Raw genomic sequence first — 18,001 nt, forward strand, 5'->3', positions numbered from 1 at the left:
TGTAATACTCAGATTATCACATGGAAAAAAGTCTTTCTCTAACTATATAAACTACAATTCTAACTGATTAGCAATAAGCACTATTAGTGAGAAAGGAAAATGGGTGAACAGCGGTTTACCAGATCCACCAAGCACTCCCAAGAATAATTCAAGGTGGCTTATGCAGAGAGAATTATTCCAATATATAAAGGGAAAATATTTCATGTTGCTCAAATTAACCTAAGCTAATTAAATATCAGCTTGCAATAAGAATATACTTATGAAGCCAAAATCTAATGCCTTACTGGAAGTTTGGAAGACATCGTTGCACATTTTCAAAAACACTAAAACTTCCATTAGTATCACTGTAAAACATAATCATGAATCATCAACTTTTTAAATTGTAGGAAAGAAAATAAGTATCTGATTTTACCTTTAAAACTTTCTGGTGTACTTGTATCTGGTTTTCTCCTTCCTGGTGAATCTAGAGGTTTCATATCATGAACAGAAAGCTTGGGTGGTGGAACAGATGGATGAGATTCTGTTTCTAGAAATTTAACAAAAAGTTCTGAAAAAGACTAAGAAGAAATATTTTGGATATATTAGGCAGATAATAAAATTATATTCACTACAACCAAGAAACTGTACCAGCTATTCTAATTCATATTAAAAACTAGTCATGCTATCTGAATCATTTCTTTATAAACAAGACTTATGAACAATTAAAAGTGTTACTACTCTAACTGATACACAGGTATCAACAGAAAACAAGCATCAAATAATCGCATTTTTCTACAGTAGCACCCAATCAATGAGTACAGTAAAAGGTCACCAGTAATATTATTATCAGATTAAAATAATGTAGTGTAGAACTTTCCTTTCAATTTTATGCCACTCAATTTAAGAGTTCTATCTCTCACCAGCTTCAGGTAAGTCACCTAGCCTCAGTTTCCTCTTTAGTTAAAAATAAACAAATAAATAAATACATAAAATAAAGAAGTAAACTCCACATTCTAACTCACAGTGGTACTCAATTCAATTAATACTCATTTGAAGCCTACTGTATACCAGGGGTCATGTTTTCATGTTAATTAACTGCTACCTCCGACCAGAATGTCAGTTTTTCTGAAGAAAAGCACTTCATCTATCTGGTGCGTAGCTTGCACTCTCCATGCTCAGAACAGTCTGACACACAGCAAGTGCTCAATAAGCATTCAATTGGCTCAGTGACTATATAGATACATACAGGCATAAAACAGAGCCTCTGTCTTTGAGAATCTAATAATTTAGTAATAAGAGACAAATGATTATGTGCTGATAGCAGTACGATCAAAAACAAAGGAAGCAACAGTTAATATTTTGAAAAAAGTATCATGTAAACAAAATGTTAAAATAAAACCTATATGCAATAAAACTATTAAAACTGGCTTTCTATCCGTAAGCTAATCACCTCTTTGGATCTCAGTTTCCACAACTCCAAAGTAACAGGGCTGTATAAAACAACCTGAAAAAGAAGTCTAATTCTTTGCAAATGCATGTGAAGCACAACGATGTCACTACTCCTATTTGGCCAGAACGAAGCCGACTCTTACACTATTAAGCAGAGACTGCTGACTTGGTCTCAGAGGTGTGCTGGGAACACTCTTCGATCCTCCTCCAAGCCACCCAGTCATCCACCTGGTAACACCGCCCTGGTCTTCAGTCAACAACTGAAAGATTATTTTAAAAGAGCAAAGTATGATCAATACAAGAAAAGAAAACAGAAGCATTTTTACATGATTTCAGATGGTAGTAACTCATGCTTTTCAAGTCCATTTCCCAGTTTCCTACTGACGGAAGCTATATATACACTGAAATGCCATCCCAGCACTATCTCAAATAAAACCTGAGGGCTGTCATCTCTCAAACTTTCAGCATTCTGATATGAACGGTGACTTATAAGTTATGAAACATTTAAGCTAATATTATACAAACTGCACAAATCTTCTCTGTAATATAAAATGATTCCATTTCTACATTATTGTATTCAGCAAAAGTTATATAAAACACAGGGAAAAAAATGTTTATATGATGCCAAGTATTTTAGTTATAAATATACTGAGATTCTTTTATATGATGCCAAGTATTCTAGTTATATTCAGAATGGCATTCAATGTTCAGTTACCTGATCCATTTCCTCCTTTTTGATGCCTAGAATGCTTCCCATTAATCGTAACACTTCATGACGCTGATGTTTTGGTGTGTGGAAGTGTCCAGTGAAGAGGTTTCTCATCAGGACTCTGAAAATGAAGGCAGAAACAGTACAAGCTAACTTGCCAGTTGTCTCAATATCCAGTGTACCCAAACAATAAATAATGAACAAACAAATATTTAATTATACTTAAACAGCACTTAATTACAAAGAACACTAAACAATAAAATATTTTAAAGTAGCTTTAACAAAATCTTGACAAGTTTAATTAAGGAACACCACCAACAACTCAAAATGTGCCCCTTTAAAAACATCACTTAACAAGCCACCCACTTTCTTCAATCAAATAATCAACTGAGATTGGTGCTTCATTAGTAATTTTCAGTGCCTGCTTAGGTTGATATTATAAGGAGACGTTTCAGATTTCTCTCTCCTCCCTACCCTAAATGGTGATGGACAGTTCTTGTGCTTAATGGTTATGCTTATATTTCCCCATTCATTCACATTTATTAAAAACTTGCTAATAATATCTAAATCTTTAAAATGTTAAGATACATACTACATGTATACTTAGGTTTCACACCTAATGCATTTGAGCAAGATACGTCCACTTAAGGGCAATAAAGAGAACAAAAAAGAATGGCAAGAATAAACTTCATATTTTCGAAGTACTTCATACTGTGGTGATCTCTTCCATATGGTCTTAAGAAAAAGAACCTTAAGCTGGGAAAATATATTTAAAAACCAAGAGAAGGCAAGTTACTGACCCCTCATTAAAACTACCTGCAACTCATCACTATATAAGAAAAACAAAAGGTTTTTAAAAACTTAACACACACATTTACATGTAGAAATTGTTTTTACCATACAAGTGATCCCCATAAAATACATAAAAGTAAAAGGCAGAGCATACTTGTCCACTTTTCCTTCTGTGCTATTTACTAAATTCATCATTTTCTTTTGTACATCATCCAGCATTTCTTGTTGGAGCTCATCTGTTTTAAAATACATGAATAAGATAGTCATTAACTGATTAAAATAATCTGTATGACTATATAATGAGATTTATGACATCTTTACTGAATTTTGAATATATGTACTTATTCTAATTAGGAAAATTAAATTACGTCCATCTCTTCTTTGGTTCAGGGAATTAGGCTTTCTGGTATAGAAATTACCTAGAAGCCAGAGTATGAATTAATTCACATTGTTTACCCCCAATAAAATAATCAATTATTTAACAGAAAATTTAGAAACCAAAGGTTTTCATTCTCTTCAGAAGCTTAAGCGCAAACAAGAGATTTTTCACTGCTGCTTCCTTGCATGAAACATTTCCAGAGCCACTTTTTAACGGGAAAAAACGGAAAGGACAATTTTAGATTTTCCTTTTTCCATTTTCCTGGCTGGACTCTTTTTTGGTGAGCTGACGAAGAAAAGCAGCTAACACAATCAAGACCATGGCTCAGGAGGCAGCTGCCAGGGCAAAGTATCCTGAGGTAAACTGCAAAAAATTCAGATCACTGGTTCTAACAGACTAGGCAAGATACTATATAGCTTCTGACTGGTTTAGAAAGATGTTTGGACTATTTTATTTTTAAATTCTTAGTTATTTGAAAAGGAAGCAAAATGTGTAAAGTCTTGGCAGAACACTTGGAATCTAAACAGTATTAAAAGCAAAGTCTAAAATTACAACAGGGAGAGACCCTGTTCATAATCAACCATGCCATGGAGCCATGGATTCCTAGACTAAGGAATTCTCAGCAGACCCATGGAGTCTACACCTGTTTCCTCAGAAATGGATAGTTTGAGCCAAAAGAGATGCTTATTAACATCAAGCTAGATTACAAATTTCATTCTGAAAGAAATGAAAAGGAGAATGCTTTGCAGTAGAGCTCAACTTTTCAAATCAAGAAATATTCACATCCGAACACTAGACTTTGACCTCTTTCCACAAACCTACTCTTTGAGTTATGCAGCATTTTGCTAGTAGCAGCAGGATACAAGCTTCCTTATCCACTATATGACTTGCAAATATTTCCTTCTACTCTGTGGGCAGTCATTTCACTTTCTTGACAGTATCCTTTGAAGCACAAAAGTTTTAATTTTGATGAGTCTAATTTATTTTTTCTTATGTTTCTGGCCTTGTCTAAGAAGCCACTGCTTAAACTCAGTATCACAAAGATTTACTCCTATGTTTTCTTCTAAGAGTTTCACAGCTTTAACTCTAAAATGTAGGTCCATGATCCACTTTGAGTTACTTTTTCTGAATGGTGTGAGGTAAGGGTCCAAGGTTCCTATATGTGCGGATACCTAGTTGTTCCAGTAGTAAAGTGTTGAAAAAACTATTCTCTTGGAATCTTTGTTAAAAATCAATTGACCAGAAATGTATGGTTTATTTCTGAACTCTCAATTCCCACTGCAGACCTCTGCAAATGTTTTTCCTTCTGCCTGGAAAGCTCTTTTCCGTTGGCACTGCCTATTAATATTAACTCTTTACCCTTCACATCTCAGTGCCCAAGTCCCTTCCTCAAAGAAGTTTTCTCTGAACCTTACATGTTAAGCCAGATTCATCTGCTTTATGTTTTCATTGTCTGTACAATGCCTAAAATTCTGATTTAAGTACTAAACGTATATACAAAATGTCCAGTTTAACTGTTTGCAATAACCGTGGCTTTTCCAAATCGCCAAAATCTCAACTGCAAAATGTAATAGGCTAACTTTTACCAAAACAGAGATGGTTGTCATAACCATATTATAAAAGTAAGGTTTGTGTTTGGAAAATCTACTACAAACATTTCCTTTCCTGTGTTTCCAGGGAAGAATTTAAGCTTGGACATTAAGAGACACACAGACACACAGAGACAGAGAGAACAAGACTATTATTTAAGTCTGGGTCAGAAAAAGACATTGTAGATTCTTAATGGACACATATATACTACCAACCAGGGTGCCAAGTGGGCCTTTTCTAGTGAAGGGGCCTTTTCCAGTTCTCAGTATTCAGAGGAAGAACAGCAAGTAAATTAATCTCTCATTCATGTTCTGAATAAACCACCCCATTCCTCAACTACAGTAAGTGCCAGAGGAGCACAGTCTTCTCTTTTGTCCTCCTCCACTTCTGCCCCAGGCTATGGAGAGGTGGCAGAAGAGAAGGTCAAATTTAGCCAACCCCCATCTTCCCTTTCTCTGAGACTTCCCTTCTCCTATTTACTTTCTTCTAAAAACTAATGATTTTTCTATTGATTAAATTTCAAAATGATAAATACTAGATACAATATAAATTCTAGATAAAATATATTATTAAAATTAATCTCACAGTATCTTTTTACTTTTTAAATGTGGCTACTAAAATGTTTTTAATTCTAACTGTGGCTTACATTGTATTTTTTTTAATGGATAACACTACTTTGGAGTATAACCCGAATACAACCATTATACTATACTATCTCATTAAAAAAGAAAAGATAAAACTGAATGGTTGGATGGCATCACCAACTCAATGGACATGAGTCTATGTAAACTCTGGGAGTTGGTGATGGACAGGAAGGCCTGGCGTACTGCAGTCCATGGGGTCGCAAAGAGTCGTACATGACTGAGTGACTAACTGAACTGAAAACTGAATGATAACTAGACATCTTCAGCGTAAAATTCACAACCTTGCTTCTGATAAAAATGACTTTAGTAAAATAAATTAGAAAAATTAAACTTTGCTCTGTGAAAAATTGATCAAGAAATCCATCTTAATAAAGTTCAAGTAGTAAATATTTTCTTGATGAAAATTAGTTAATATTGGTAAAATTCTTATTGAAAGCTCTGTGTTCTGAAAGATATAAGCAAAACATCCTTGCACGCATGTGTGCTAAGTCACTTCAGTCCTGTCCGATTCTTTGTGACCTCAGGGACTGTAGCCTGCTAGGCTCCTCTGTCCATGGGATTCTCCAGGCAAGAATACAGGAGAGAGTTGCCATGCCCTCCTCCAGGGAATCTTCCTGACCAAGTGATTTAATCCATGTCTCTTATGTCTCCTGCAATGGCAGGTGGGTTCTTTACCACAACCACCACCTGGGAAGCCCTCAAAACATCCTTAAAGCCAAAATAAAAGGGTACAAATTTCTTAAAATTTTCATTATCAGAATATAAGCTAGTCCTGAGCTAGTGAGAAAGAGAACTGACAGTGTGACTATCCTCGAAAACATGCAGAGGACTATTTAAACTTCAAGTAGCCGTTTAAGAGGACACTGATACTTGAGTCTAGAAAACAACCTTGGACTTTGGGGGAAAGGGTTGGAAGGGTGGTATTAACTAGGAAAGACTTAGAAAAGAAAGTTGAATACTGACTTCAAAGGTCCCTACAGATTTGCTCTTTTCTCCAGGCATACCTATTCTCCTCCCATCAGATTCTCAATACTTCTCCACAAAAACTGCATACTAATTCAAACCACAATTTGAAATCAGAATTTTATTTATATGGGCAGGCAAAATACAGTTATTCAGAAATGAGTATCTAGCCAAATACAATATCCCTGTGAAATAACCTAAAAACATGCCAAAATAATTCTTTGGAAATTAGAAGGGGAAAAAAGGGCAGGGACAGGGTACACTTTAAAGCTGAGCAACAAAGTAACTGGGATTGGTCTGGTTTAGGTTAAGAGTTACTCTGAATATCTGACATCCTAAAACCATATTAGAGCCTCTTCTCTGTAATACTGAGAGATGGTGCCAGGGTCCTCATCACCTGATTTAAAATCAAAAGTAAACATAAAATGTGAGTGACTACAACAAATCAGTACAACACAATTTTCCATTTTATTTGCGGTTAGCAACACTGTACTATAATACTGTCTTTAGAAAGCACTGTAAAATTAGGTCACACTCCTTACAAACTCACTGGCTATTTTATGACTAAGCTCCCTTGGACAAGACTCAAGTTTATTTAACAGCCACTTGACCAAGAAAGGGTTTTCCTGATGGTTAATATGGTAAAGAATCTGCCTGCATACTGCAGGCAGGCCTGGGTTCGATCCCTGGGTTGGGAAGATCTCCTGGAGAAGGGGAATGGCAACCAACTCTAGTATTCTTGCCTGGAGAATTCCATGGACGGAGGAGCCTGGCATGCTACAGTCCATGAGGTCACAAAGAGTCAGACACAACTGCACGACTAATATACACTCGCTGAGAAAAGAAAGGTGGCTGGAGCAGGACTTGAGAGTCAGAAGACTTGCATGAAACCGCGCTCCTGTCCGAAGACCTGAAATATGAATCACGGTCCTGTCACCAGGGCCAGACTTCACTGTCTATTTTGCAAAATGAGCTTACTTATCTCAAGAAATTTTGAGAGAACCTACTGAGTGATTAAATATGACTTTTCAAAATAGTAAAGTGCTATATAAAGTACTAGAACTCATTCATACGATTTCGTAAAATACCATCTTTCAACCTTGCCTAACTATTATAATATGTATCGCTTTGGTTAACGTTAACATTGGTAACTTTTCCTCCATTTTGCCTTGTCATCTTTACAAACTAAGGCAAAGAAGTCAATACAAGGAAGAAAAGACCATTAGAAATATGATTTTATTATAGGTATGTCTATAGATGTAGATTTGTCGGGCTAGAAGTGAGGAGAACATATGAGAACTTTGCTCCAGAAAAAAAGGGACAAGGCTGCTCCTTGCTGGTTATGGTTTTCTCAGGTGACTGAGAAATTTACGGGAGTGGTGGAGGCCTAGCCCTCATCCTGTGCAGTGGTCCCATGGGAAACCCACTCATTAATTAAAATACTTGCTTCTCTGGGGGTTGCACATAAGAGCTAGCCAGTCAGCGACCTGAGCAGTCACAGTAGTTTTTGATTGCCAAAGGCAGAATCCAAGACTCTTAAGATGGGCTCAAACAACTCTGGGGTGACTCCTGGAGGAGTTAAGCTCACAAGTAGCACGCGGGCCCACTACACAATTTCACTAGTGATTTTTATCCCTGACAAATTCAACTTAAAATGGGAAACAGAATCTCAAAAACCGAAACAAAGGGGTGTCAGAAAGCTAACCTCTGACTAACACTCCAGCAAGATTCATGTATAATACGTACGGAGCTCATACTTACAAGTATTTACTTATTTGGGGCTTCTCTGGAAGCTCAGCTGGTATAGAACCCACCTGCAATGCAGGAGACCCTGGTTTGATTCCTGGGTCAGGAAGAGCCCCTGGTGAAGGAACAGACCACCCACTCCAGTATTCTTGGGCTTCCCTGGTGGCTCAGATGGTAAAGAATCCACCTGTAATGTGGGAGACCTGGGTTTGATCCCTGGGTTGGGAAGATCCCCTGGAAGAGGGCATGGAAACCCACTTCGGTACTCTTGCCTGGAGAATCCCCATGGACAGAGGAGCTTGGCAGGCTACAGTCCATGGGGTCGCAAAGAGTCGGACATGACTGAGCGACTAAGCAGATCACACCACCCTTATGGCATAAAGTGACGAGGAACTAAAAAGCCTCTTGATGAAAGTGAAAGTGGAGAGTGAAAAAGCTGGCTTAAAGCTCAATATTCAGAAAACGAAGATCATGGCATCCAGTCTCATCACTTCATGGCAAATAGATGGGGAAACAGTGGAAACAGTGTCAAACTTTATATTTTTGGACTTCAAAATCACTGCAGATGGTGATTGCAGCCATGAAATTAAAAGATGCTTACTCCTTGGAAGGAAAGTTATGACCAGCCTAGATAGCATATTCAAAAGCAGAGACATTACTTTGCCAACAAAGGTCCGTCTAGTCAAGGCTATAGTTTTTCCTGTGGTCATGTATGGATGTGAGAGCTGGACTGTGAAGAAAGCTGAGCACCCAAGAATTGATGCTTTTGAACTGTGGTGTTGGAGAAGACTCTTGAGAGTCCCTTGGACTGCAAGGAGATCCAACAAGTCCATTCTGAAGATCAGCCCTGGGATTTCTTTGGAAGGAATGATCCTAAAGCTAAAACTCCAGTACTTTGGCTGCCTCATGCGAAGAGTTGACTCATTGGAAAAGACTCTGATGCTGGGAGGGATTGGGGGCAGGAGGAGAAGGGGATGACAGAGGATGAGATGGCTGGATGGCATCACTGACTTGATGGACGTGAGTCTGAGTGAACTCCGGGAGTTGGTGATGGACAGGGAGGCCTGGCGTGCTGCGATTCATGGGGTCGCAAAGAGTTGGACACGACTGAGCGACTGAACTGAACTGAACTAAAGCACGGCACACGGATATGTCAGTAAATAAGCTGGGTCTGGTGTCTTACTTGCACTGGCTGCCTAAAAAATAAATTTAAATCTGATATATTAAATCTAATATAAGGAGATTTAGCCTCTTTGGTCAATTAAATATAATCAAAGCAAAAGCTAAAAATTTAATGGTCTTATTAACAGAATTTCAACTTATACAAGACCACTTTCACTATAACAGCAAATTATATTTTTTAAATATAAAGGCACCTTGTATTTCTTTACATTTGAAGACATATTACCATCTGCTTTGTCTTATAACTCAATTCTTTTCAACCATTTCAACAGAATTTTAAGGTCTAGAGTATATGGTGAATGCTTTCTTGTTCCATAATTATAATTATTAATTGCAGAATGAAAGGTAATTTTTGAAACTCCATTTCCTAGCAAAGAACTCACAAAAAAATTTTATGAATACAGTATATCCTCATTAACTTGAGTTTTAATAGACTAGAATCTGATTAAGCTCAATTATCAATGTTGAAGTCTACTGGATTATTTGTACAGTTAAGTTAGAATTAGTACATGTATATGAAAGAGACTTTATGTAAATATTTTAATATAACCAGATCAAATTTACTTTCCCTCGCCACCTTCCTCTCTCAACCATTTAAATTAAAATTCAGATAATCTGTACTGCATTCTTCCATATCAAAACAAACAATTTTTTTAAAGACTGAATATTGTGAATCGTTATAAATTTAATTTTTAAATTTAAAAATTTAAATTTTAAAATATGACACAGACCTGTCATATTGCAAAAGAAAGGGCCTCAAGTGGGTCAGTAATGAGTAAAGTCATAATAATAATTTTGCCACTTACTGAATATCATCACCACTGTATACTAGTATGTACTGATTTAGATTAATGACAAATGGCTTTCTAAGCTACAGACTAAACCGTGACCCATTTCTGAAAGCTGTTGGAAATCAGCATGGACTAAATCTGATACAAAGAAATGTTTGTTCAGCCCACAGGGTTTTTCTTTTCTAACTTAAATTACATGTCACATCAAAGTCTACACTTCTGGTGTCTTCTGAAAGATCTGAAGATTTAGCAACCCTGGACCCATTTTCCTGCATGGCAACAGTTGGATGAAGAGAATCTGTTGCCCCAGAACTGCTCTCCAGTTCCCCTGTCTCTACTTAGTCCTATTTGCTATACTATACTAAATTATAGTATAATTTAGCCCCAGTTTAAAACTTGTGTTCATGATCCAACAGCTTACTCTCACCTCTGCCTTCTCCACACTCCACACCAGTGCAGCACACACGCATAATGAGTCCACTAGATCCTCAGCCAGTTTCCAGACCTGATGCTGTTTCCTATGAATTCCTCCCTCCATCTAGAATGTTCCTTCCCAACTCTCTGCCTGCTTCACTGGACGTATTCACCATTCAAGTGAGGGCAAGTATAGCTTTCACTAGCCTTTTCTACCCTTCCATATCACCATCATGGGTAGAATAGATTGTCTTCCTTTTCAAACAGCTTGTTGCAAGTATGTGACTATCCTCCTGAACTCTTGTCCCCTATCTTTGTATCTTGAGCACTTATTTTAGTGCTTGGTACACAGCAGAAAACAATGAATCTGTGACAAATAAAAGAATGACTGATTTTTCTCTGGGAAGGGAGACTATCTGAGAATGTAACACAGAACAAAAAGAATAAATGATTCATCTTATGAATTACTCGTCTATATGAAGAAAAAGACACAAAACACATTAAGTCAAAAATTCTCAAAGTTACATATTTTGCTTTTCCCTTTATACTTAGAAGAACTAATAAAACATACATTTTAAAAATATAACCATTAAAAAATTAAAAAGAAATAAAACCATTATGTTGAAAAGGGCCTATTTACCTAATTGACACAAGCTTTTTTCTTAATTAAAAATTTTGACATTTTCTAGTACACCCAGATGTTTATATCATCACAATTTTTTAACTATTTATGGCAACTCAGAAAACTGCATCTGGTATTTCTTATATGTTTCCTCTAAAATCACAACTTCTGCCAAAAACATCTATAAAGAAATCCCTCAAAAGGTTTGGGTAACAAAGCGTCTGGGAATGTATCTGGCCTATGTTCAACAGGACATTATATGTTTTCTTGTATAAATCATGTCCTGGAAAACGGAATGTCTTTATTTAAAATAAAAAATCCACCTTCCAGCACCATAAAGGTGGCTCCATGAAAAACAGTTTAAACGTTTTATATCTGTAGTTTTAAAATGTTTTTATGCTTCATATTACAGTTGGTTTACTGGGGCTCATTTTATACATTCTTCTAGATTTTCTTTAAAAAAACACTCTAAGGAAATTTTCCATTCTCAACTCATAGAAGACATTTTTAAAAAGCAGTAACAAAACCTTAAAAAAAAAAATCCGTGATGGGGCCCTTTAAGATATGGCTATAAAACTGGCACACAGACTGAAAGACTTCCCCGGTGCTGGAATCTAAGCTTGCATTGCTTATGAAAACTTATTTTTCTTGGTGTACCATAAAATTTACCAGCCTTTTCAATAATAGTTATCAAAACAGTAATTCTTTTGTGCTTCCTATTCCAATTTTATCCAAACATTTTCACTTTAAGCAGGAATTTATCTCAAGGATGACGATAGAGAACAATAAGCAAAAGAAAGAAAATGTTAAATCTGCCCATGAGCACAGCCATATAACACGTCTTTCAGTGCTTCAGCTGTAGGCTAGGTTTCCCTAGGTGTGCATTCTCCCACGAATGACAACTCCATAGAAATTCTGAACTCTGATCAACTCAGAATAGTTCATGAAAGACATTATCCTACCTGCTTCACAGAGGACCAATGTCTTAAGTTTGAAAAAAATCAATAAAATCTAGGATGGCATGTGAAATAAGTCTTTGGACCTACACTGAAAAAGAACACTTACAGAAAAAATGCTGAAAGAATAATTTCTAAAAGGAAAGAAAGCAGCAATTCTTCTACCAGCCAACACTACCCATTAAATTATAGCACCTACAGGATCTGAGGGTTCTTTTCATTGTTACTTTCCCACAGTGTGGGGCTGGGGGGTGAGAGGGAGAAGACAAAGAACTTACACTTTGGGAGGAAAATCTTACTACTAGTTTAGAGCTCTGTCTACTCAGGTTTCTTTTCTCCATGGAATGTCCCTAACCCTTAATGGGATTCTTGGAGAACTAAATACGCACTCGCTGACAGAGCTGAGCACCACTGTCTTAAACTATGAACCTATGGTGTGTATCTAGGCCAGGTGTTACCTCCTTAACTAAGTTCCTATAAAAAAGAGAAGTAGGGGGTGCTCCTAACTAGTATCTCACACGGCATCTAACATGAAGCCAAGTAGTTGGTTTGCATTAAGTATTTAACACCTGATTAAGGCATCGTCATACTTTTCACACAAAGCCTGTAAATACTCGGGACTCATCACCATAATTGCACATACACAGCACTAACAATTATCTACTCTAAGAAAGACTGAAATCATCAACAACCTACTGTTTTAATACTGGTGTTATAAGCAATAGCTCCCTTTTCATACGTTTGACCAGACTGAACCATCTCATCTCTGGTAGCAATGACATAAGCATTTCAAACAAAATACTGCTTTTTAAAATGAGTTTCCTAATATTGTTTAAATGCTGAAACCACATATCAACTAATCATCGAACAGTCCACCGATGCTTAGAAATAAAAGAATACTTTGCCTCTACGATTCAAGTTTCTATGTACTTTCTTGCAACAAAAGCCAATCTGTCTTTTTCAAAACTGTTTCTTCTGGCAAATATTTTTGCTGTCTGGCCAAGTTTTGCGTTAAAAATAAAGTACAGTATTACAACATCAATCAACATTTAAAGTACTTAATGATCTATGAAAGAAAATATACAATGATTCTTTTGCAACAACCAAGCCAATCAAAGTTTTATTTATATTATCAAATCAAAAATGCAGCTTTGAGAAAATAAAATCACATTTGTGTTTAGAGATCTAGAAGTAATATTAAGCACTTAGGTAATAAAAGAAAACAGACTGTTAAGAAGAGCTTAAATGACAAGAATGACTTAAAGACATAACAGAACTAACCGTCCCTTTAACCCCCTCCCCTTCCCGTCTGTGCAACACTGGCCTCTTGCCTGCCCTTTCAAAGACCAGTTGTATAAGCATTATTAGAGCTTTTTCTGTGGTTAATATTAACTTCACAAAATGAGTCCAGAATTCTATATATTTACAATGAATATTACTTTTAACTTTTTACATGAATAGGGACCTAGGCCACCTAAGCCTTGTCACTTAGAATCAAAATCTAAAAATATTCTACTACTGACGATTTAAATGGGTGCCTGAACAAATTACTAAGTAGTGTAGGGACTCTGAAAATATTTAGTAACTACAAAAAGTCACAGCATTTTTTTCTTTCTTATCATCTACTGGGAAAAACACGGGTAGTTGTCTAAAAGGGGAGGTGAACTTAAATATTCCAGTAGCATGACATACAGTTGAGTTGTCACAGACCAAGAAGTTGGCTCAGAATACTGCCTTTTTACCTGTATTAGTCTAGCCCTACCCGAAGATATTGATTCTTCGGTTAATCCCTTGACTGCTCAGTGTGTCTCCTTCAGGCTGCCATATGTCTTCCGGGTAAAGCTGTAGACATGCAGATGACACCACCCTATGGCAGAAAGTGAAGAGGAACTAAAAGGCCTCTTGACAAAAGTGAAAGTGGAGAGTGAAAAAGTTGGCTTAAAGCTCAACATTCAGAAAACAAAGATCATGGCATCCGGTCCCATCACTTCATGGGAAATAGATGGGGAAACAGTGTCAGACTTTATTTTTTTGGACTCCAAAATCACTGCAGATGGTGACTGCAGCCATGAAATTAAAAGACGCTTACTCCTTGGAAGGAAAGTTATGACCAGCCTAGACAGCATATTCAAAAGCAGAGACATTACTTTGCCAACAAAGGTCCATCTAGTCAAGGCTATGGTTTTTCCTGTGGTCATGTATAGATGTGAGAGTTGGACTGTGAAGAAAGCTGAACGCCAAAGAATTGATGCTTTTGAACTGTGGTGTTGGAGAAGACTCTTGAGAGTCCCATGGACTGCAAGGAGATCCAACCAGTCCATTCTAAAGGAGATCAGCCCTGGGTGTTCTTTGGAAGGAATGATGCTAAAGCTGAAACTCCAGTACTTTGGCCACCTCATGTGAAGAGCTGACTCATTGGAAAAAGACTCTGATGCTGGAAGGGATAGGGGACAGGAGGAGAAGGGGACGACAGAGGATGAGATGGCTGGATGGCATCACCGACTCGATGGACGTGACTTTGAGTGAGCTCCGGGAAATGGTGATGGACAGGGAGGCCTGGCGTGCTGCAATTCATGGGGTCGCAAAGAGTCGGACACGACTGAGCGACTGAACTGAACTGAACTGAAAGCTGTAGTTACACTGGCCTTCAACCTAACTAGACTGTTTTCCAAATAATCACTGCCTCTGGGTAAGGGCAACCATTTCAATATTTAGAGTATACTATCCTATCTTCAAAGGAGATATATACAGAACAAAATACAAGTTAGCCTATAAACAACTGTTTCCTGACAAGAAATAGAGCAACATGGAAAGATTATGAACTTTGGTCAAGGATAAAAGATCATAGTTTAAATCTCAGTGTCTTTAACTTATAAACTGGAACTAATACCGCCTACTTTAGTTTCTTGTGAAGGGTAAATAAAATATGAGAAGACTAAAGAATACAGTACATGTATATAAAATGCCCATGTAGACCCAATATATAACTGTTTCCCTGTCCATTTCCAGCCCCTTGATTACATTGAGAGTTCCATGGCTGGCCAAATCTTACAAAGCAAACAGAGGACTTTTAGTTGCGCACTAATCTGCCTCAGATTAGTGACCTTAAGGATACGACTTCACATTCTCTTAGTACTTTTTTTATTTCTAACAATCTCTCATCTCCCGTCTCCTGCTTGTTTTAGGCCAACCTATCTGGCCTGTCCCTTGGCATCCACAATTCAGTGATTTGTCTGCTTGCCTCCTTAATGTCCAAGTCAGCGTTTTCTGTTGTCTGACAGTGTTTGTGCTGTGCCATCTCCTACTTTTGCCTGTTTCTATCTCATGTTACGAGGTACTTCTTAATTCCTTAATTACACGCCTTGGTACTACTGCTCCTAACCCATCCCCTGAAGCTGATACATTTCTAGGTTCTCATCACCCTTCTGATAATCTTTAATCATTACCTACTAAATGCAGCCATAGAATAGCTTCAACTTCCTGGGGACCATTAAATCAGAGATTAAACAAGGACATGCCATCTCTGTCAGCAGTCAGTTAACAAAGCACGATGAATCACCCGGTTATCTGAGGCCCAACTGATAATCCTAAACACAGGACTCACCCTAGGGAACTGACAGGGCCTATGAGATAACTTACAAGCATCAAAAAATACATGAGTGCCTACATGTAAAGCATCATCTATAATCTTAACATGCTAGTTATAGGCAGACATTCATTCCACAAAAAGTTACTCTTTTACTTAAGAACACTGCCTCCTTTAACATATCAGACAGCTTTAGGCAGGATGAACATGGATTGAACAGGAAAAAGTCACACTGTGACAAGCTGACTCAGTCAAATCTATCCCTTAGATGGTCAACAAGGTGGCAGAAAGCACAGCTGAACAGCCTCAATATTCAGAAGAACTAACCAGTAGATAGCCAGGGCCAACTTATGACTCTGGTTTCACTAGGAGCCGTATTCAAATCAAAGTAAACTGATCATGGGGGACAGAAGTGGAAGTCACATTCTAGCAGAAGTTGTTCTCACTCGACTGTACCAATGCATGGCAGGAAACTACATCTGATTCAACACTGGTATTGCAGAAAAAAAGAAAGAGGAAAAAACCTACTTTGTTTCTTAAGTTCTTCAATTTGTTCTTCCTTTAAATCTAACTGTTCTGTAAGTCTTGATGCCGAATCTAATGCAGCATTTGCTTCATCCAAACGTTCCTGAGGAAGAAAAGTTCATTAAAAAGCAGCATGCAAAAACTACTTCACAAACTATAGAGCTGGAAGACAGCTTAAAGTCAATCAATCCCTTTCAGCTGATGAAGCCGTATTTCTCTGACCTTGGGCAAGTTCATTTGATACTGGTAAGTATGAAAGATAAAACCCACAGTCCACATCATCATAATGTCTCTTTCAGAGGAATTATATATATATATATTATAAAGGAGAGAGAATGCTATTAAAAGACGACATGGTGACAAAAATTTTAAAGGTGACAATAATAAGAAAAAACTATGAAAAAGATAAAAAAGTCAAGAAATATAGCAACAAATGTTCTCTTTAATTTTGCAAGTCTGATAGGTATAAAAGTGATGTTTCTTTATTACTTTAATTTTTATTTCTCTACATACCAGTGGATTTGAGCATTTTTTCGTGTTTATAGGACAGCTGGAACTACCCTCATGCAAAAATCTTCGCACACCTTGCCCATTTTTCCATTGAGAAGTCCTTCTCTCATAAGCTAGTCTGTAAGAGCACCTTGTATAGCAAATATGAACACTCTGTCATCCGTGTTACAAATACAGTCAAACATGTCCTACTTTGCTTCTTGAGTTTTAGTTGATGTTAGGCTCCTCCCTGCCTCTGGACTACACATGTGGTCTTCTAGATTTTCTTGCAAAATATTTTTCTTTTTTAACATTTATATTTTTAAAATATAAAAGTTAAAGATATAAATGACAGAGGATGAGATGGTTGGACGGCATCACTACCTCAATGGACAGGAGTGTGAGCAAACTCTGGGAGATAGTGAGGACAGGGAAGCCTGGTGTGCTGCACATCCATGGCGTGGCAAACAGTCAGACACAAATTAGCAACTGAACAACAACCACTTTTAAAACAGTATTTCTCAGTGGAAGTGCTTTTGATATTCCTGGCCCCTACCCACTTGCCAGAGGACCCACCCAGTCACTGTAACGGCCAAGAACAGCTCCAGACTTCCAGCACCCCTCACAGTTAAGAAATCCTTGCTTGAATACAATTGGAATTTACTTTTGTATACAGTGTAAGATAGGGTCCAATTTTATTTTCTTCAGTATAAATAGCCAGTTGTGCCAACACTGTTTATTAGTTAATCTACACTTTTCCTCATTAAATTAAAAGTAGTTTAGAATTTAGTTTTAAATTCTCAAATGTAACTTGGGCTCCATTTCTGGATTCTCCTTCTGTTCTACTAATCTAGTCAATATGGTATTGATTTATGGCTCTATTTTGACATTTAGTAGGCAAGTCCCTCCTCACTATTGTTTTTACACACTTTTCTTGGTTATTCTAAAGGATTCAACCACAAAAATGTGAGATCACAGTTTCATCATCTTGAATCAGGGTGTGATAGCTTTTTCGTTTGTAGTATCATCTTGGATAGGCTAGTCCCCAGTTATCCAAATGTAATGTAGATGTTGCTATGAAGATATTCTGTAAAAGTGATAAATGCTCCTGATCAGCTGAATTTAAGGAAGGCATATTATCCTGAATAATCAGGGTGGGCCTGACTGAACCAGTTGAAATATCTT

General features: G+C 37.2%; 1 protein-coding gene across 3 annotated transcripts in view; it reads right to left on the bottom strand.

Annotated features, from left to right (window-relative positions):
* TRIP11 (thyroid hormone receptor interactor 11) overlaps nt 1–18,001 on the bottom strand; it is a 69,313-nt gene that overhangs the window by 5,079 nt on the left and 46,233 nt on the right. For 2 of the 3 annotated variants that reach the window (XM_055556508.1, XM_055556507.1), the window contains exons 16-20: nt 16,331–16,430; nt 3,084–3,165; nt 2,144–2,258; nt 1,572–1,688; nt 413–557 (exon numbers count right to left, since the gene is read on the bottom strand). In XM_055556508.1, coding sequence (XP_055412483.1) covers nt 413–557; nt 1,572–1,688; nt 2,144–2,258; nt 3,084–3,165; nt 16,331–16,430 — 559 coding nt within the window. Of the gene's footprint in view, nt 1–412; nt 558–1,571; nt 1,689–2,143; nt 2,259–3,083; nt 3,166–13,505; nt 14,084–16,330; nt 16,431–18,001 lie in introns of those variants that run through there. The other variant, XM_055556509.1, reaches the window with a different exon arrangement.

Source organism: Bubalus kerabau, chromosome 19 (assembly GCF_029407905.1).
Source record: "Bubalus kerabau isolate K-KA32 ecotype Philippines breed swamp buffalo chromosome 19, PCC_UOA_SB_1v2, whole genome shotgun sequence".
Taxonomy (NCBI): Eukaryota; Metazoa; Chordata; class Mammalia; order Artiodactyla; family Bovidae; genus Bubalus; species Bubalus kerabau.